Source organism: Ascaphus truei, chromosome 1 (assembly GCF_040206685.1).
Source record: "Ascaphus truei isolate aAscTru1 chromosome 1, aAscTru1.hap1, whole genome shotgun sequence".
Taxonomy (NCBI): Eukaryota; Metazoa; Chordata; class Amphibia; order Anura; family Ascaphidae; genus Ascaphus; species Ascaphus truei.
Window position 1 is genome coordinate 346,249,670 of NC_134483.1, and position 18,611 is coordinate 346,268,280.

At 44.7% G+C, this 18,611-nt stretch overlaps 2 protein-coding genes across 7 annotated transcripts in view; one reads left to right on the forward strand and one right to left on the reverse strand.

The window, feature by feature from the left end:
• Positions 1-2,807, reverse strand: part of GSTCD (glutathione S-transferase C-terminal domain containing) — a 102,859-nt gene extending 100,052 nt beyond the window's left edge. Inside the window, exons 1-2 of one of the 4 annotated variants that reach the window (XM_075608720.1) lie at positions 2,556-2,807; positions 824-1,078 (exon numbers count right to left, since the gene is read on the reverse strand). In XM_075608720.1, coding sequence (XP_075464835.1) covers positions 824-838 — 15 coding nt within the window. In that variant the 5' untranslated portion in view covers positions 839-1,078; positions 2,556-2,807. Of the gene's footprint in view, positions 1-132; positions 271-823; positions 1,079-2,555 lie in introns of those variants that run through there. The other 3 variants (XM_075608728.1, XM_075608736.1, XM_075608710.1) reach the window with 3 other exon arrangements.
• Positions 2,808-2,974: 167 nt separating this feature from the next.
• INTS12 (integrator complex subunit 12) lies at positions 2,975-17,143 on the forward strand. Of its 3 annotated transcripts, none has more exons than XM_075608749.1 (8): positions 2,975-3,827; positions 5,020-5,222; positions 6,027-6,192; positions 6,692-6,835; positions 10,832-11,019; positions 13,044-13,203; positions 13,958-14,116; positions 16,075-17,143. In XM_075608749.1, exons 3-8 carry the CDS (start codon positions 6,037-6,039, stop codon positions 16,660-16,662), a joined length of 1,395 nt encoding a protein of 464 aa, XP_075464864.1. In that variant the 5' UTR covers positions 2,975-3,827; positions 5,020-5,222; positions 6,027-6,036; the 3' UTR covers positions 16,663-17,143. The 3 variants fall into 3 exon arrangements, with proteins under 3 accessions (XP_075464864.1, XP_075464880.1, XP_075464872.1); XM_075608765.1 differs by having other exon boundaries at positions 6,695-6,835; XM_075608757.1 differs by lacking the exon at positions 5,020-5,222.
• Positions 17,144-18,611: the final 1,468 nt, after the last annotated feature.

Sequence of the window (18,611 nt, forward strand, 5' to 3'; positions counted from 1 at the left end):
AAAGGTGAAATTTGTTGCTGGTGAAATCTCCTTTCCTCAAACCTGAAAACGATGCCTTGGCGGTCTCAAAAAGGATGTTCTAAACCATTTTTTATTGTGGGAGGAATTGTCCCTTTGTCCCCATATTCTCACCGTTCTGGTTATACTGGCCATGACAGTCGCTCGATTCAAAGTTGTTCCCAGAGTGGTGTACTCCTTCCATAACACGCCCTCAATACATCAATCCATTGGTTCTTTAAAAGAATAACCATCTTCTAGAGCAGCGGTGCGCAAACTGGGGGGTGCAAGATTATTTAGGGGGGGGTGCGGGCTGCGTGCGGGAAAACCTGGGGGCGGGCAGAGCTGTGCACGGGCGGCCAGAAGCTCCTTGCTGAGGCTGCTTCTCTGCTGTGTCTGTGTCAGAGGGGGCAGGGCTTTCCTTCCCTGCACACAGACATCCCCTCCTCCTGTGTTACCCGTCCCAGTTTTCAGCAGCATGGGGGACAGGAGGAGCAGGCTTACAGTAGTACTCCCCCCCCCCCCCCCAGGTGAAATCTGTGACTTATGATTTTATGTTGTGTGTGTGTGTGTGTGTATGGGTGTGTGTGTGTATGCGTGTGCGTGTGATTGAGTGTGTGTCTGTGTTGGGTTGTGATTGAGTGTGTGTCTGTGTTTGGTTGTGATTGAGTGTATGTCTGTCTGTGTTTGGTTGTGATTGAGTGTGTGTTGTGCCTGTGTTGGTTGTGATTGAGTGTTGGTTGTGATTGAGTGTGTGTTGTGATTGAGTATGTGTTTTTTTGAGCATACACTCACAGCACACTAAACACACAAACAGCACACTCACAGAACATATCGGCATCTTGTGCGCTTGTTTACATGCCTCCTGATCGAGGTTCCATGTAGCCACGCCATACCAGCCCCTGTTGACGGCGAACTCTCGCGAGAGAGTGAGAGGCAAGGCAGTCTGCAGTAAGTGGAGCCAGGGATACAAACAGGAGAGGTCTGAAGATACACGAACCAACTCCCCAGCTGACGGAGGCCCCTTCCGGACACCCAGCGGGTCTGGGTAGGAGAAGGAGAGGGCATCCAGATACTATACCTGAAGCGGAGGAGCAGATATTCAGACTACTATTCATGCGCATGATCTACTTGCAGTTTGTAAGTAGGCTACAGATAGATGCCGTATGCAGAGTGATTGATGTCTAGGGGGGGGGGGGGGGGGGGGGGGGAGCAGTTGAGACCATTAGGCCTGCGATTATACAGCCGAACTGCAGGGCGCATGCATCTGTGAGCGATATGTGCACAAGCGTGCGGCTGCAGGCTGAAATCTGTTTTTTGATTAGTCGGCCGCGGCACGACGCAGCTGTTGCAACCCGAAAACAAATTTTGAAAATGTGTCCACTGTTGCCCGCATTGCAGTAGCAAGCGGGGAGACAGTCGCATTTGGTATATGCAGTTTTCACGTAGGTATCTGACTTGATTTTGCGCCACGCTTGTCGCTACGGGCGACACCAACGGGCGTTTTTGTGTATAATTGCAGCCTCAGGCTGCGTCCTCACTGCCGCTGACCATGCTTGGTGCTTAGCACAATACATTTTAATCTGTCCGGCCACGCGTGCGCTAGGTGCTTGCCGAGACAGATTCAATTGTGTTTGAGGCGCACTGAAGGGTCACATGACCTCCTCAGCCAATCAGTGCCAGTCACTGCTCAGCCCCCCCCCCCTTATCAAAAAAGATGCCAGACAGCCGACACATGCTGGGAGAGTTGGTGACGTCACCACTCAAGCATGAGCGTGGTCAGCGGCACAGGGGACACAGCCCTAGGCTGTCTCCACGTTGCCGCTGAGCGTGCTAACTTCAGTTAAAATCAATATGTACCGGCACGCTCGTGAGCATGCACATCCGCTCACAAGCTAGGCATTTGGGGAGAGAGAGCAAATTAATTTTCGAGTGTGTCACACCAATCAGCACCTGTCAATGCACACAGCGACAAACACACAGAAATAGCCCCGATCCACACCCCACACTTGCAAAATTATGCAGGACAGCCTGCGCTCATGCTTGGAGAGTTGATGGCGTCAAGCATGAGCGCACTCAGCGGCAGCTTGGCTGCAGCCTTAGGGCAAGCTCATGGTTGTGGTGCGGGCACATGTGTGCACAGGCTGCAGGAGATTGGGGGGAGGGGGGGGCATGGCGAACGCATCACACAGCTGGTTCGCCCTCATTAGTTGAACCATTTCACATGACGCTGATGTCACACGACTGCAGCGCAAAATTTCAAATTGAGGCACCTACACAAAATGTAGCAGCGTCGACACGCGCACCGTGGGCACTTGAGGAACTACTGTAGACAATCAGGTAAGAGTCCCTGAAGTGCGAAGTGCGCACGTACCGACGCCACCACAATGAGCTCGGCCTTAGTAAGGACTTTGCAATGCTGATGACTTTTGCTTTTTAAATCACATTGTAGAACAGGGAGGGGTTTGGTGGCAGCACGCTCCAAAGTGTTATATACAGGATGTCACTTTAATAGCAACAAAAGCAAATATAGATGCACAGACATTAAAACAAATCACCTTGCAAGCGCGCCTCTCACAGGTTACCAGTCTGTAATCTGTGTGTCACAGAGAGCTGGCTGTTCCCTGGCACAGTCCTGGCATCTGCAGGGAGAAGCTGCCGCTCACACTGGCTTCAGCGCAGCTGGATGACATCACTGTGGGGTCCTTCAGGAGGGTGGCCAACAAGTGCCTGTTTCCTCTGCCCGTGTGATTTCCCGGGGGAGAAATGATGGGATACAACACCTCTATTGTTGATATAGCATTCAGCTGCTGATCAACTAGAACTTGTTCTCTGATAGCTCCACCGTCAAGTTTTAATACTAGGATTCACATCAATTAAAAAAAAAAAGGATGTGTTGTGCGAATTGTGATGAATTGTGGGGAGGAAACAGGCACTTGCTGGTCACCCTCCTGAAGGACCCCGCAGTGACGTCATCCAGCTGCGCTGCTCCTGCCTGTGTGAGAAGGGCAGACACAAGCCAGGGAACAGAGCAGCTCTCTGAAACACACACAACAAACCTGGGAACAGAGCACCTCTCTAATACACAAAACAAACCTGGGAACAGAGCACCTCTCTGTAACACACACAACAAGCCAGGGAACAGAGCAGCTCTCTGTAACACACACAACAAACCTGGGAACAGAGCACCTCTCTAATACACCAAACAAACCTGGGAACAGAGCACCTCTCTGTAACACACACAACAAGCAGCCAGGGAACAGAGCAGCTCTCTGTAACACACACACACCAAGCCTGGGAACAGAGTAGCTCTCTGTAACACACACACACAACAAGCAGCCAGGGAACAGAGCAGCTCTCTGTAACACACACACACAACAAGCCTGGGAACAGAGCAGCTCTCTGTAACACAAACACACAACAAGCCTGGGAACAGAGCAGCTCTCTGTAACACAGACACACAACAAGCCAGGGAACAGAGCAGCTCTCTGTAACACACACACACACACACACACACACACACACACACACACACACACACACAAAACAAGCCAGGGAACAGAGCAGCTCTCTGTAACAAACACACACACATAAAACAAGCCAGGGAACAGAGCAGCTCTCTGTAACACACACACACACACACACACACAACAAGCCAGGGAACAGCAGCTCTCTGTAACATATACACAACAAACCTGGGAACAGCAGCTCTCTGTAACACACACACACAACGAGCCTGGGAACAGAGCAGCTCTCTGTAACACACACACAACAAGCCTGGGAACAGAGCAGCTCTCTGACTGGGAACCTCTGAGAGGTGCTAATTCAAGGTGATTTGTTTTCATGTCTGTCTGCGAGTGCAACGATATTTGTTTTTGTTAATATTTAAATGAAATAATGTATGGGTGCGTGCTTCTCTATTTTGCTTCTTAGATATAAAAATATTTTACTTTTAACCTGAACAAAAGGTTGCCTTGTCCCAGTAAAAGTTCATGGAAGACTGAGATCTCCTGCATGTTCCTACCGAATCTCCTGGAAAATAGTGGACAAATGTTGGACAGTGTGTCTGACATTGGTTTCTTTATCAAACGAGGGCTTGAAAGAAGAATGGTCCCTCCACTTTCCCCCGGGAAGAGTGCCAAAAGCAGAGGTGACGTGGAGTTGCAAGACAATGGCTGCTGCAGAATGTGTTCAGAAGCAGAGCTGTCAATCAGCGCTAAGCTTTCCAAAGTCGTGCCCCATAATGCCTTGCATAGCACTATGATTGGCAGCTCTGCTTCTGAAGAGGTTCTACAGCAGCCACCCACACGGTGATCACAAGCAGGTAAATAAATGTTTAAGAGCACTCATCAAATATACCTGACAACTTATCCCATCTACTTAGGGCTGGCTGGTCCAGCTCTGCTGTGAAGTTGCATCCCGGGACATTGAAGGATTTTCAGTCCTGCCTTTAGTGCTCAGTAAAAGCAGCATTTCCAATCTCTTCATGCTGGGTCAGACTATAGAGCACCTAAGTAGTTGAGATGACCGTATGATTAAAATTTATAAATGTTATATTTTGTGTATAATTCATAATCAGTGGAAGTAGTATTTTAATTCTTACTTGGCAACCACGAAACCTGACACATTTTAGAACAGTGGAGCAGGTTTGTAACCCTCCGACATGAAATCTGCTATAAAGGAGTTGCTCAGTGACTAAAGACACTGAGTTTGAATCGGGAACCTGGTTAAATTCCCGGTGTCGGCTCCTTGTGACCTTGGGCAAGTCATTATCTCCCTGTGCCTCAGGCACCAAAAACAGATTGTAAGCTCCACGGGGCAGGTACCTGTGCCTGCAAAATGTCTCTGTAAAGCGCTACGTAAAACTGACAGCGCTATACAAGAACATGCTATTATTATTTTTTTATACAAGCTGCTAAATGTTGCTTCTCCATGCCTTTCAGGCCTCTGCTAAGGATAGTTATAGGTAGTTTTCCCCTAGAACAGCGATTCCGTACAAATTCAAATATTGTTCTATTGCAGCATTCGAACCAGGAGTCCTCCGCCAAGTAATGTTTAGCTGCAGGGAACACCTAGTTCCAGAGCTATCTACCGGTCCCCGGTGCTGAAAATAAAACACTTCAGCTCCTGAAGAGCAGCACATTTGGCTGCGTCACTGACAGGAAGAGAAGCGAGTCCTGCTCCTCCGTTTCTACTCTGGCCGGGGAGCGTTCTGCGCTTCACAGGTGTGTAGGCTGCGATCTCCCCTAGAATAGCGAGCTTAATACCCATGACGTAGCCACTACATCATGGGACTCCTGGAGCGCCAAACCCCATGACATGGTGGTAACGTCGTGAGGCACTCGGCGTTAACGTTGGTTGTGCTTTAAACCCAGTCGTATATCTTCCCTGCCACTCCAAATAAATACAGCGAAAGCATCTGCGTGAAATGCCTATGCTTGGTTATAACTATAGTAATTATATTATTAAAGTTCTACAGACAGCGATAGGCAAGGTCCTTCCCACTTAGCAAAAGCAACATCCCCCAAAGAGCTTTACCCAGACCTGTCGACTCTCCCTGATGTTGGAGTCGCCCGCTCATTTTTAATACATCAGTGCTCTCTTTGCCCCCTATTGAATATGATGTAAAGATGTCTCCCTGTTGTTAGGAAAGTGTTTTTAACTCAAGTCAGATGTATAGCATCTTGATTAAGGGCCCTATACTTCAATGGAGCATTCATTGAATAGTCAAAGTTTAAAGGAGAGCGGAGATGGTTACGCTCAGAATATCCACAATAAATGGTCTGCGGACCTTTATGTACAAAAGACAGGTAATGGCACAAGGTTTGGGGATAAAAGAGGTAACCCTTCAGATGCAGGATATCACATTAACAGTACTTTTGCATTAAAATGCTGTTTATTTGGTTCCCTAGAGGTTGATACCCCTTATTACTATGGTTGACCTATGGAGCCGGCAGTGAAGGATTTGAATGAAATAAAAGGGGCCGTGATTTGTGTGATGCTGCGCCACTTTAAACCTCTTATTGCAGGTGATTAACGATGGCGGCCGTGGTAAACAGTGAGCTGGATCCCATTTTCCTGAAAGCGCTGGGCTACCTCCACTCCAAGGGCAAGGACTCCGCTGAGAAACTGAAAGCCTTGCTCGACGAGTCTCTCTTCAAGGGGATCGACTCAGGTTACCGACCTCCGCAGAAGGTGGGACAGGCACCGTTACATGCTAGGAGGGACCAGGGAAAGGCACACACAGACATTTGCTATGCTGGGACCATGCAGCACCAACAGAAATGTGCACCTATTGCCAACTAATATGTGGTTGTAAAGGACATATTAACCCTTTCAGTGCCAGAGAGACAAGCAGCAGATTGCTTTCAAATGCGCTACTGGCCACTCTAGCACCAAAGGGTTCCCCAACATTTCAGTCCCTATATTACACAACTTTGGGGGCATTCAATGCTATTTATGGGACTCGGCAGCAGTGACTATTGAAGGATCCAACTCCAGTAATATTGGGTGTCTTTAAAGTCTAAGGGCGTTGTTCTATATCGTTTTTTGAATGAAAAGGGCCCAAACGGCCACTTTGCCATATGTTAGACTTGGGCCCTACGTTGGCTGCATTTATATTTGCATTGTGGTATAAAATCACGCGCGCCTTTTTGTATGCGTGAAAATGATTCCTTTTTGTTATTACTTTAAGGAGATGGAGCAGCCCAAAGTGACACTGTCTAAAGTTAAACTTGAAGCGAAAGCCTCCAGCAGCACCGCTGGCAGCGGGACCTTGAGCAAGCCTCTGCCCCCCGAGAAAGTGAAGAAAGAGGCCGAGAAGAGATCTGCTGATAAGGTATGAAAATGTCCCTGTCATCCCACGCAAAGCGGCAACAATGAGTGGGGCCACTGTGCAACTGACACGGAGACCATCATTCCTCTCGTAGCAAAAGCAGATTACTGGATTGATTTTTGTGGGGGGGTTTATTTTTATTTTTTATTGAAATTAATTGTTGATATTGCATTTTTCATACATGAAATATCTATACAAGTTCAAAATATGGACCGCATAGTAGTAAATATTGAAACAGCAAGGTAAATACTGCATATATCGTCTGTATACTGTATACATTGTGTTCCCTTTCATTACAGCTCTTGTCTCTTCATGCCACTTTGAAACCTCCGACCTTTATTTGATCGAAAGTTTTGTTAATATTTAACATATCTCTGCCTATCTCCGGTGGTTCTGAATCACTTCATTAGATTTCCCCTCTGCTTGGAGGCTAGTCCATGAATCGGCTACACTTTTTATTTATTTAAATGTTTTTTAAGCTATGTGCTTCCTGATCCTGCACCTGAGGCTCCGGTTTCGGATTACGATAGTTTCTTTCCCTGAGTATTTTCCCTTGAGATATATTACACAGTACATGGTGTACCCTTTGGGTGTCAAATACTGGTATATCCCATCTCTCTCCTTCCAAGCTGTGTATGCGGAGGTCCTTTTTAATCTTTTCCAATACGTTTTATGATGTAGATCGAGGGTAGCCAACTCAAGTCCTCAAGAGCTACATGCAGGTCAGATTTTCAGGATATCCCTGCTTCAGCACAGGTGGTGCAGTCTTTGAATGAGCCACCTGTTCTGAAGCAGTGATATCCTGAAGATCTGTTGAGGACTGGAGTTGGCAACCTCTGCTGTAGACCATGCACTATCGCAGCTGCCCTTCTTTGCACCACCTCTAAGGCTGCGCTTATAGTGCCCGCGACGCGACGTCACTCCAAAACAATGGACTTGGTCGCGAGCGCTTATAGTAAGGGCGACAGAGCGACCAAAAATTTGCAAGCCGGGGAAATTTGATTTTTCAGAGACTGTCGCCACATGTGACTGTCTCTGAACCAATCAATGACCCCGTCGCTGAAAGTTAAATTATAACTTTCGCGGGTGACGTCATCGGTCGCGTCGCCATCACTATAAGCGTGGCCTAAGAGATGTGTGTTCGTGGAGGGGAGGTCTTCCTCGTGATCTACAAAGTGGCCTTGCCATGTCTCTGTTTCACGTAGCATTCTGCTGGCTCACGGCATCACTTTGTCTCGTTGTTAGTCTGCTTTTACACAGACCTGGGAAACAGCTTGGGGCAAAGGTAGATGCCTACCTATACATGAATGGTTAATAAACACAACACGTTTTACATACAAAGGGGCAAAAACAATGTTGACTACGTTTTAGTTACACAAGGAAAACATTCACTTTCAAAATCTTATTACCGTAAAGAGACATTTCAATATATTTGTAACAAATAATACATTTATTTTATGGAAGTAAAATTGAAAGTAGTAATATTTCTAATGCAATGCAGACAGTTTCATCAAAATAATATGGCTAAACGACGAATCTAACTTGCGTATAACATTGATCAGATCTTTGCCCAAAGGGTCTTGAATGGAAATTGAGATTTCACGTGTTCCAGCATGGACACTCCCTTAGTTGAAATCCCACTCATACTTAAAAAGTAGGGCTTTATATTCCAAATTTCCCTTAATTGAGAACAAAATCAGCCCACCCCTTTCATCAATCACTGAGGTTTAAAATTTAAAAGAAAAGAACCTGTTCTTTTGACCTTTACACTTAAACTCAATATATAAAATACTTCATAATTTTGTTTCTATAATACTTAGACAAACGCCATCTTCCCTGTTGTCTGTGTATTTAATATACACAGAAAAGACGCAGATAAATGATCACAGAGGATCACAAAAAGCCCCCAATAACTGCACTCAAAATAGGTCACACTACCAATAATAGTGTCAACTCAATGAAAGCCAAAAAATAGCCTAACCCATAAATGGGGTAAACCGCTAAGGTCACACTAGAGTGCTTGAAAATAATAAAGTTTTATTAAACCAATAATTAAAACCCGACGAACCCTAAAAGCCAGACACCACCGCATGATCGTCAACGTGCTGACGTCATGCTACCCCAGTCAGCACGTTGACGATCACGCGGTGGTGTCTGGAGGCAAAGTCTGCTCTGGTTACTCTCATGGGCTGCAGCTGTACACATGCATACAAACACTGTATACTTAACTTGCTTTATGGCCTATTCTGATTCTGCTGGTGGTCATAAGTATTGCTTTTCTGCCGTAGGCTTTGCATCGTGATTTTATGTTTGCACAGCCTTGTGCACAGCTTACATGTGGCGGTATACCTGATTAGAGCACTATTGTTGTTTTTTGCTATTTAGGCATTATAACACATTACTTACATTTTCTTGCCTCCATCCAACGTATGGGGATTTTATTCATGTACTTTTATGGTTCATTCGTCGGGTTTTAATTATTGGTTTAATAAAACTTTATTATTTTCATGCACTCTAGTGTGACCTTAGCGGTTGACCCCATTTATGGGTTAGGCTATTTTTTGGCTTTCATTGAGTTGACACTTATTGGTAGTGTGACCTATTTTGAGTGCAGTTATTGGGGGCTTTTTGTGATACTCTGTGATCATTTATCTGTGTGTTTTCTGTGCTATTCTCTCCCCCATGCACCAGGTAGCTTTTTCTGTAGTCTTTTACTGAGTGAGCGACGTGTTCATCTGTGTGTTATATATTTAATATACACATCTGAATATGAAAATGTGACCATATAACTTCTTTTTTTCAATAAGAAACAGATATCTGTCCATGGCACCTCATAATCATTAAATATTTGGTATCGTTTAATTCGTCTCATTGCAATTGTTACAATTATCTATTTGTTATTCTTGAGACTAGGTGGCAGCTCCATGATATCTTCATATATTTACTCTTTTTTTGCAATACCTTCTTAGTCACGCCCCATATACTCTGTTAAATCCCCCAAAGGAGGCCTTTCAAGGCACATTTAAAAGGGTCCTGTTTATTCTAGTGTCAGGTAAGCCATATTTCAATCCCGCCACTTTCAAACCTTAGGTGTTGAGTTGAGAAACCATCTGTCCCAAGAAATTCATAAAACTAGGCCTGGTGTAGTTTGACGGGCCTAAAAAACAATTCTTTTATTTTTAAGACCATTTGTAATGAATGTTAACCCCTCGTGTGCCAGATCGATTAAAATACTTAATAATTTCTGTCATTCGTTACATCAACCACGGTGATGTTACAAATGTCTATTAACAGAAATTATTGCTATGCATGCCAGATTGGATTGAAATTATAGGAATTAATAATAACAAAAAAAGGAACATGCGGTATGATCTCAGCGCGCTAAGTGAATATATTTAGTAAATAGATAAATAATATAGTGCAGTACCACTGCTCTCAATGCTTGCATTTTGCAACAAAAAAGTACACAGCTGAATCAAAGATGGAGCAATAGTGTCAATAAAAATATCAAATCGAAAGATGTATCAGAAAAATGCCAAATGCAATAGTGTCTATACGTGTCAAGTGAAAAAAGGTATATTGTTCAAATGAAAGGATATTTTTTCCAGAGCCCACTAGCTTTCAGACTTACGTCTAGATGCTATAGACCACAGCTGATCTCAGGTAGCTCAATCAATACCTGTATACAAAAACTGGAGAGAGTGCTGGAACACACAATAGTGCATTCAAATGTAAAAACATGTTGCGATATGAAGACCTTGTCGCAAATTATTTTGTGATCTAACGTTGTATGAAATCTTGCTGTGCAATGTATTTTTAGGTACTTCTGGCACCTATGGCTTAAGAACCGTTTAAGATCATTAGTTAAATGAGGAGGTAATGATGCCGCTGCATGCAGCAGCTGAATAGTCCTTCTAATCAGTTAATCTGATATTGAAGGTGTTAAACTGTGTTTGAATTGGTCTTAACCTTTGTCTCTGTGTGGGTTTGGGGTGACAGATAAAGGTGGAGCTCAGTGACACGGTAGACATGCCAAAGAAACCTCGTTTAGAAAAGCCCGAGGCTCGCTCCTCTCCCATCACCGTCCAGACCAGCAAGGATTTGCCCATTCCCGATCTCTCCAGTTTTGATGAGACCAGCGCCGATGACTTTGCCATGGAGATGGGCTTGGCCTGTGTTGTTTGTCGGTGGGTGTTAATTGTCAATTTAAGTTACTTGTGTTGGTTTTTAAAATCCGTGTTTTTTGTGCAAAGTGAATTTCTCTCTAATCTCTGAAGACCCGGAAATGTCTTCAGAGATTAGTGTTAGTAGCATGTTTTGCAGTTTTTGGTGAAATCCACAACAGATATCTACACCTAGTGTATGGTCCATTTCAGCCAGCAGTGACTGAGGGAAAAACAAGTTACACGTATTTATATAGCGCCATCCATGTCCATAGTGGTTTACAGCAGTAATACACGTCACATAGTAGGAATAAGCACTTCAAACATAAAAGTAACATTTAGGAAATGGTGTCCCTGCCCCGAAGAGCTCACAATCTAATTGTAGCTAAGGAGAATCTAGAGACCGTAGGAGCGTATTATGGTAAGTGCGTCTGCAAGGGTGTCATGGTAAACGCATATGAGTTGTATAGTATGTACAGTATATATCTGAGGGTCCCACTATTACAAAGTGACTTTAAATGAGCAATCCAGACATTTTTAAAGGGGTTTATTTTATTTTTTTTGTGATAGGATTGAAGCAGGGGGTCTCCGTGGTTGAACCTGTTAATTTTGGGTCCAGGACCCCCCAGTTCCGGAGATACTTACCTCCGAAGTAGCTGTTACGGTTCAGCAAGCTGGGCTTTAAAGGTTTACGTTCCCACGTCACATGGGCCAATACAAAAGCCACACCGGTGATGTCACGGCTTCCTATTGGTCCGCAAGACGGGAAATCTCTGAAGAGCAGACATATTGTGAGCCCCGGTAGCTGAGTGGAGCGGCTACTGGCACCTAATTCACAAGTAATTATCTCTGGAAGCATGGGTGTAGAGGGAGAGGGGGGTTGGCCCGTTATGAAAGGGGTTGCACCCCATATGGCCACCCCCTGACCTCACCAGGAAGGCAAGGGATTAACTGGACTGCGGTCCAGGAATGTGGTTTACACCTTGTCATGTCATGAAAATGTATGTTCCCATGTTTCATTATAATCCTGTATTTTAAAGATGTTTTAAAGTGCATTTCTGTATCTCCAGTTCTGGAGGTCGCAGAGAGTTGATATTTGGCCAATATGTGGAGTCACTGTAGGCATTAAAGACTGGCAAATTTCGACCCACTGAGCCCACCAGAATGGAACTTATTAATATGTGTAGATATTAAAGTGTATATGTATGGTATTTTGGATCTGTTCTGAAAATGCAGACGCCATCTGCTATGCTAATAGGTCATGAAGGGCAGCCGGCTGATTGAGCCTAAGCACTGTGATCAAAAGGTAACTGCCCTGATTGTTTACACCAAGTACTAATCAACAGACCAAGTACTAATCAACAAGACTCTGCCACTCTAATTGTTACCTGAGGGCAGAGAATCATCAAACTGGAGTGGTTTGTAAGTGTTGTGTTTACACCTAAAAACAATGCAGATACTTCATTTGGTAGATTGGTCGTCGCCCCTGATTTAATTATGGGGCTACCCATAGAGTCCCAGTACAGATGGGCTAATTAGCTGGGGGGCATGGGTTAATCTGTGTCTCCACGTTAGGGATTGGATACAGATAATTGTTCACCAATAGTCTGTATTCAATTTTAAGAATAGGGTTACACAGGTATATAAACTGTGTCAACCCTACAGTTCTTAGTTCTTCTTCTGATACCATCTTGAATGTCACCGGATTGCTGGAGAATTGCTAGCTGATACTTCTCCATCCCCCAACCCTAAGTAAGTGTTACCTTCTTGTCTGTTAATTATACTATATTGCTGTGTTCACCTTATTTAAGGAATAAATTATATTTTATTATATCTAAGCCTCGTTCAGTTCAACCCAGATATTTGGTGTTCATTATATCTTGTCATAAGCTACCGTGACAATGGGCCACCCGGAGCTGAAATTAACGGAGTTCAGCTCGGGAGACCCCCTTCTTCAACTAAATCTATATAATGAAAAATTTGCAAAAAGTCCGCCGCCTTGCATTGTCTCTTTAATGTGGAATACATCTTTTATGTTTATCTTCCAGGCAAATGACGGTCTTCTCCGGCAACCAGTTAGTTGAGTGCCAGGAATGCCACAATCTTTACCATCAGGACTGTCACAAGCCCCAGGTCACTGATAAGGATGTGAATGACCCACGCCTGGTCTGGTATTGTGCCCGTTGCACCAGACAGATGAAGAGAATGGTAGGACCTGCTGCATGAGCTCCCATTTCCAATTTTAGAAGGCCTCTTGGGAACAAGAGCCAGGTATTTAGTGTTGTAATCTGGGTGCAAGCAAAGAAACACAGGTGGGGTTGATAGGTAATTAGGAATAAGGCAGAAGATCAGGGGAGCAAGGTCATGTAACCATGTAACCATTAGCAAATGGGCGTAGGAAACGGGGTTAATAGGCTGGAAGATGATTCTTATGTAACAGAGGAGGCTGTTCAAAATGATTTCCAAACATGCATTCCATATATTGTATGTAACCATCTGGAACAAAATGTGTTATACATAAAATGACCCCACACGGCCTGACCTTTATGTTGATTGATATATTTACTCCGAAATTACACTTAATATTTTGATCAGATCTATGAACTGGTCAATAAAAACCTAAGTAGAATCTGCTTCACGTAAGCCACATTTAGAAGGGTGTGTGTGTGTGTGTGTGTGTGTGTGTGTGTGTGTGTGTGTGTGTGTCATTTATTTACCTGGAGAAACATTACATTATGCTGCAGAGATTTTGATTGCAATATTGCAGGAATTGGGACTGCATTCAGATATTATCCAAAGTGACACATCCTTTATTATCAAGCAATTAATGTTTTTTCTTTTATTATCAAACAGAGAAATGTCACAATTAAAAGTATACTAAATGTCATTATTCCTCTTACCCCTTTTTTGCAGTTTATTTTTGGCATATCTGTTTTTTTCTGATCTACAATTGACTTTTCAGGCACAAAAGAATCAGAAGCCGTCACAGAAACCTGCTCCCTCAACAGTGTCTGCAGCAGCAGTGCCAGTTGTGAAGGATCCATCAGTCAGCAAGCCTGAGCTGAAGCCTAAGCTAGATTCTGCAAGTACATTTTTAGCATTCAAGAGAGCAGAAGTTAAGGTATTGTGTTTTTGATAAGTTGCCTTATCTGTATATGTTCTTTATACTGATGTTATTTATGTATGTATGTAGGTATATCTTTATATAGCACCATTAATGTACATAGCATTCACCACAGTAATACACGTTACAATTATGTAAATAACAGGAGGGAGAGGTCTTTAGAAACAAAAGGGGGTAGAGAGAAGACATCCTCGAGCAGAACGTAAAAGTCAGGATGGTGCATAGTGAGAAATTAAAGCTGAGATGTAAGGAAGAGCAGAAGAGTGTAAAGCTTTAAAAGTGAGGAGGAGAATTGAGTGTGTGATACGGGATTTGATTGGGAGCCAGGAGAGGGATTTCAGGAGGGGAGACGCTGAAACAGATTTCGGAAAGAGTAGAGTGATTCTGGCAGCAGGGTTTATGATAGATTGTAGGGGAGACAGGTGAGAGGCAGGAAGGCCGGACAGCAGGAGGTTACAGTAATCGAGACTGGAGAGAATGAGGGCCTGAGTCAGAGTTTTAGCAGTCGAGCAACAGAGGAAAGGGTGTATCTTAGTGATATTGCGGAGGAAAAAATCGACCGGTTTTTAGCTACATTGTGAATGTGAGAGATGAGTCGAGTGTGACCCGTAGGCAGTGTGTGTGTGCTACTGGGTGTGGGATAGTGCTTCCAACAGTAACGTAGAAGGAGGTAGTAGGGCTAGGTGTGGGAGGAAATACGGGGAGCTCCTGTTTTTTTTAACACGTTAAGTCGGTGGAGGGCCATCCAGGATGATATAGCGGAGACACGTTCAGAAACGTTGGTGTTAATTTAATGTTGTTTTCGTTTTCTTCCACTTTCCTGATAAATTCTAACCAATAACTGGTATTTTGTTTGTAAGGAACCCCAACAGTCTATGGACACACAAAAGAAGCGTATCTTTAGGAGTAACACTGGTTGCATAAACCAATCGTTTTAATTATTAAATAACTATTCTGTAATTGTTGTATAACTATATCTGTATATGGGTAGTTGCACATCTCCTCTTAGGCCCCGTTGCACGCGTCCGCACGGCTGTCTTGCTTGCCGGCGGCGCGTGCAACTCACTGCACCGCGATCTGCAGGAAACTTTTTTCGGAGCGGGGGGCGTGGCCACACGGGTCGGGGGGCGCGGCCATGACAGGGGGCGTGGCCATGACGGGGGGGCGGGACCAAAACAAAGCAGGGCTCACAGCTGGCTTGCCATTGGTTGATGGGAGCCAGTCTATGATTGGCCCCTTCGCGTACCATGTGACGCGTTGCCGCACGGGAACACCATTCTCTTGTATCCCGTGCTGGCTGACGCGTCACAGTACGTCGTCAGTTGGCAGTGAGGAGGGACTGGAACCGGATCGTGAGGGTAAACCGCAATGGTGAGTTGCGCTCACGCCGCCGCCCGCGCCACCGGGCGCAGCGGGTCCCAGCCCTAAGATTGGAGAAAACGGTTGGTTTCATGTCCTTGGCTGCAATAGGGGTTTGCAGCTTATTGTGTGCAGCACTTTGTAGACCCTTCCAGCAGGATTGCAAATCCTGGCCTTTTAAAAGAAGTGCAAACGTTATCCAATTGTGAGGCCCAAGATGGGTAACTGTCCAAGTCATGGTGGGGGAGAGATTAGGGGAACTGACCCCTCGGTTCACGTTTCACAACCACTCATTAATTATCCTATTTCAAGCAGATGCCCTTCTATATTTCTGAAAGGATCAGCGTGCCATCTGGCAAGCAATATATTGTATACAGGAGATAACAGGAGAAAGGTAGATGATGTGTGCCGAGTAAATCAATTTTTATTTTTTTTTCTTTGTCAATATTCCATTTCACTCAGCGCTGACCCTATATTAATTGTCAAATCTGTGTGCTGAATATATAATACTGAATTCTAAAGTCGCTTTCACAAAATAACACCCTAATGTAATGTAGTTTATCACGATTATAATTGTCATTTTTTTTTTTGTGAAGGTCTCTGCTACGGTTTTGGGGAATTCCTCCAGTGCTGCTTTATCGTCGGCAGCTGTAAGTGGCCTCACGGGTTGGGCTGCGTTTGGAGCCAAGACTGCCAGTGCTGTGCCAGTGACTACCAAGCTGGGAACAACCGCACAGGCTGCCAGTGGAAAGCCCCCGGCCCTTTCTGCAGGACTGAAACCGGCGGGTCTGTCGGGGTTGGCGCCTTCTAAAGCTGGATCTGTGTCTAAAACTGGATCTGGAAGCGGCAGCACCAATCCCATCCCATTAAAGCCTCTGCCGCCTCTCATACTGGGTAAAACGGGGCTCAGCCGCTCCATGAGCAGTGACAATGTCAGCAAAGCAGGCCTAGCCAGCCCAACCACAGCCTCCTCTGGGAGCAACATCAGCAGCCAGTTAAACAGTGGGAATGGAGGCGGTAGTGCTGCTGGGAGCAGCGGGAGCGCAAGCAGCAAACTGGCTGTGGACCCCAGCATGCAGCTGTCGGGGGCAAAAGGCCCCACATCGCAGGAATCGCAGCTGAACGCCATGAAGCGGCTGCAAATGGTGAAAAAGAAAGCTGCACAGAAAAAGCTAAAGAAGTGACCACATAATCCAGGAGTTTTAAGGATATCTCTGCTTCAGGTGGCATAGGTGGCTCAGTCAACGACTGCATCACAGATTGAGCCTTCTGTGCTGAAGCAGGGGGATCCTTAAAACCTGACTTGCTGCTGGCCCTTGAGGACTGGAGGTGGCCACTCCTGACACAATCTGTGTGCTGCTGCCGTTCAAACGATCACAACATAACCATGCTGCATCTTGTGGCACAGGGGGAATGCAAATTCACTTGGGGAATGTATGTAATATTTCCTGGGTTCTCTCCACTGGCTTTGAAAGCAGCAGTGACTGATAAACACGATAGAGACAATATAACAATTGTATTGAGCAGTCAAGTTGTTGGAAAAATGAAAAGTATCTTCGGTTTGAATAATTGAGACGGATACTACAAAAGGAGATTGTTTAAAAAAGAAAAAATTTTAAACGCATTTTCTTAGCACTGACATTTTCATGTTTGTGATTTTTTTTTTTTTAATTCTCTATTTTTATTCTCTTTGTTTTAAACACCAGGACCACTTACTGTAGTGCCGACGAGTATTCTAAAACAAATCTGGGGCAATCACCAACAAGACCCAGGTACATCCTGGGTACATGCTGGGTACATGCTGTGACATTTCCCTGACATTTCTGCAGACAGACTAATGGCCCATCGGATTAACAGCGGGGGTCCCTGGCAGTCCCATTCAAACTGAATGGGACTGCCAGGGACCCCTGCTGTGTTAATCCGATGGGCCATTAGTCTCTGCAGAAATGTCACTGAAATGTTGCAGCATGTACCCAGCATGTACCCAGCATGTACCTGGTTCTTGTTGGTGATGGCCCCAGATTTTCCAAGGCAAGTTTTAGAATACTCGTCGGCGCACCTGTATATCTATTTCAACATGTAAAGGTGCAACCCTATCCGCAGGTCCTGCACTACCAATGCTATATTGTCTTGTGTATTTCTCTCACTGCATAGAGAAAAGAGCAAACAAAACAATAATATAGCAAATGGCATTGGATGCGTGACATGTATGCGGTGCCTACGGGGTTAATATTTGACTGCACTGTAGCTGGGTTCCTAAATGTTAACCCCTTGGGGCACTGCACACATGCCATACATCCGTTGCTATTGCCTACATAATATAAAAGACAGTATACAATTGGTAGTGTAGGATCTGCTGATAGGCTTGCACTTTGTGGTTGCAGGCTTAACATGTTTTGGGCAAAGGATTTAATGAAATGACCCATACTTGTGAGAAGAACAGATATAGAAGAACATATACAGTAGTAATGTGCTAAATCATTTGTCACATTGGATGTGCAATGGGGCTTTGTTTTTCTTTTATTGAATACTTGAGGTCACTTTCCCATTGACACAAATATACATACAGGCGTACCCCGCATTAACGTATACAATGGGACCGGAGCATGTATGTAAAGCGAAAATGTACTTAAAGTGAAGCACTCCCTTTTTTCCCCACTTATCGATGCATGTACTGTACTGCAATCGTCATATACGTGCATAACTGATGTAAATAACACATTTGTAACAGGCTCTATAGTCTCCCTGCTTGTGCACAGCTTCGGTACAGGTAGGGAGCCGGCATTGCTGTTCAGGACGTGCTGACAGGTGCATGCGTGAGCTGCCGTTTGTCTATTGGGGGATATGTCCTTACTCGCGAGTGTACTTAAAGTGAGTGCCCTTAAACCGGGGTATGCCTGTATATAGGATGAGAAGAAGTGCTGGGTTAGCACTTCCAACTGAGAAAGCGGCACCTTCTTGGAACTTTTTCTTTTGGACTGTTTCTGGCAACCATTTTCAGGATTGGACTCTAAGTTGTATTTAAACCTCTTTGGGGCCAACTCAGGGACATATATACATTCACACTTGCTTGTTGATAAGCGCCTGTAACTGAACTGTATGTATTGTGATTATGTAACACATTCATTTGCTT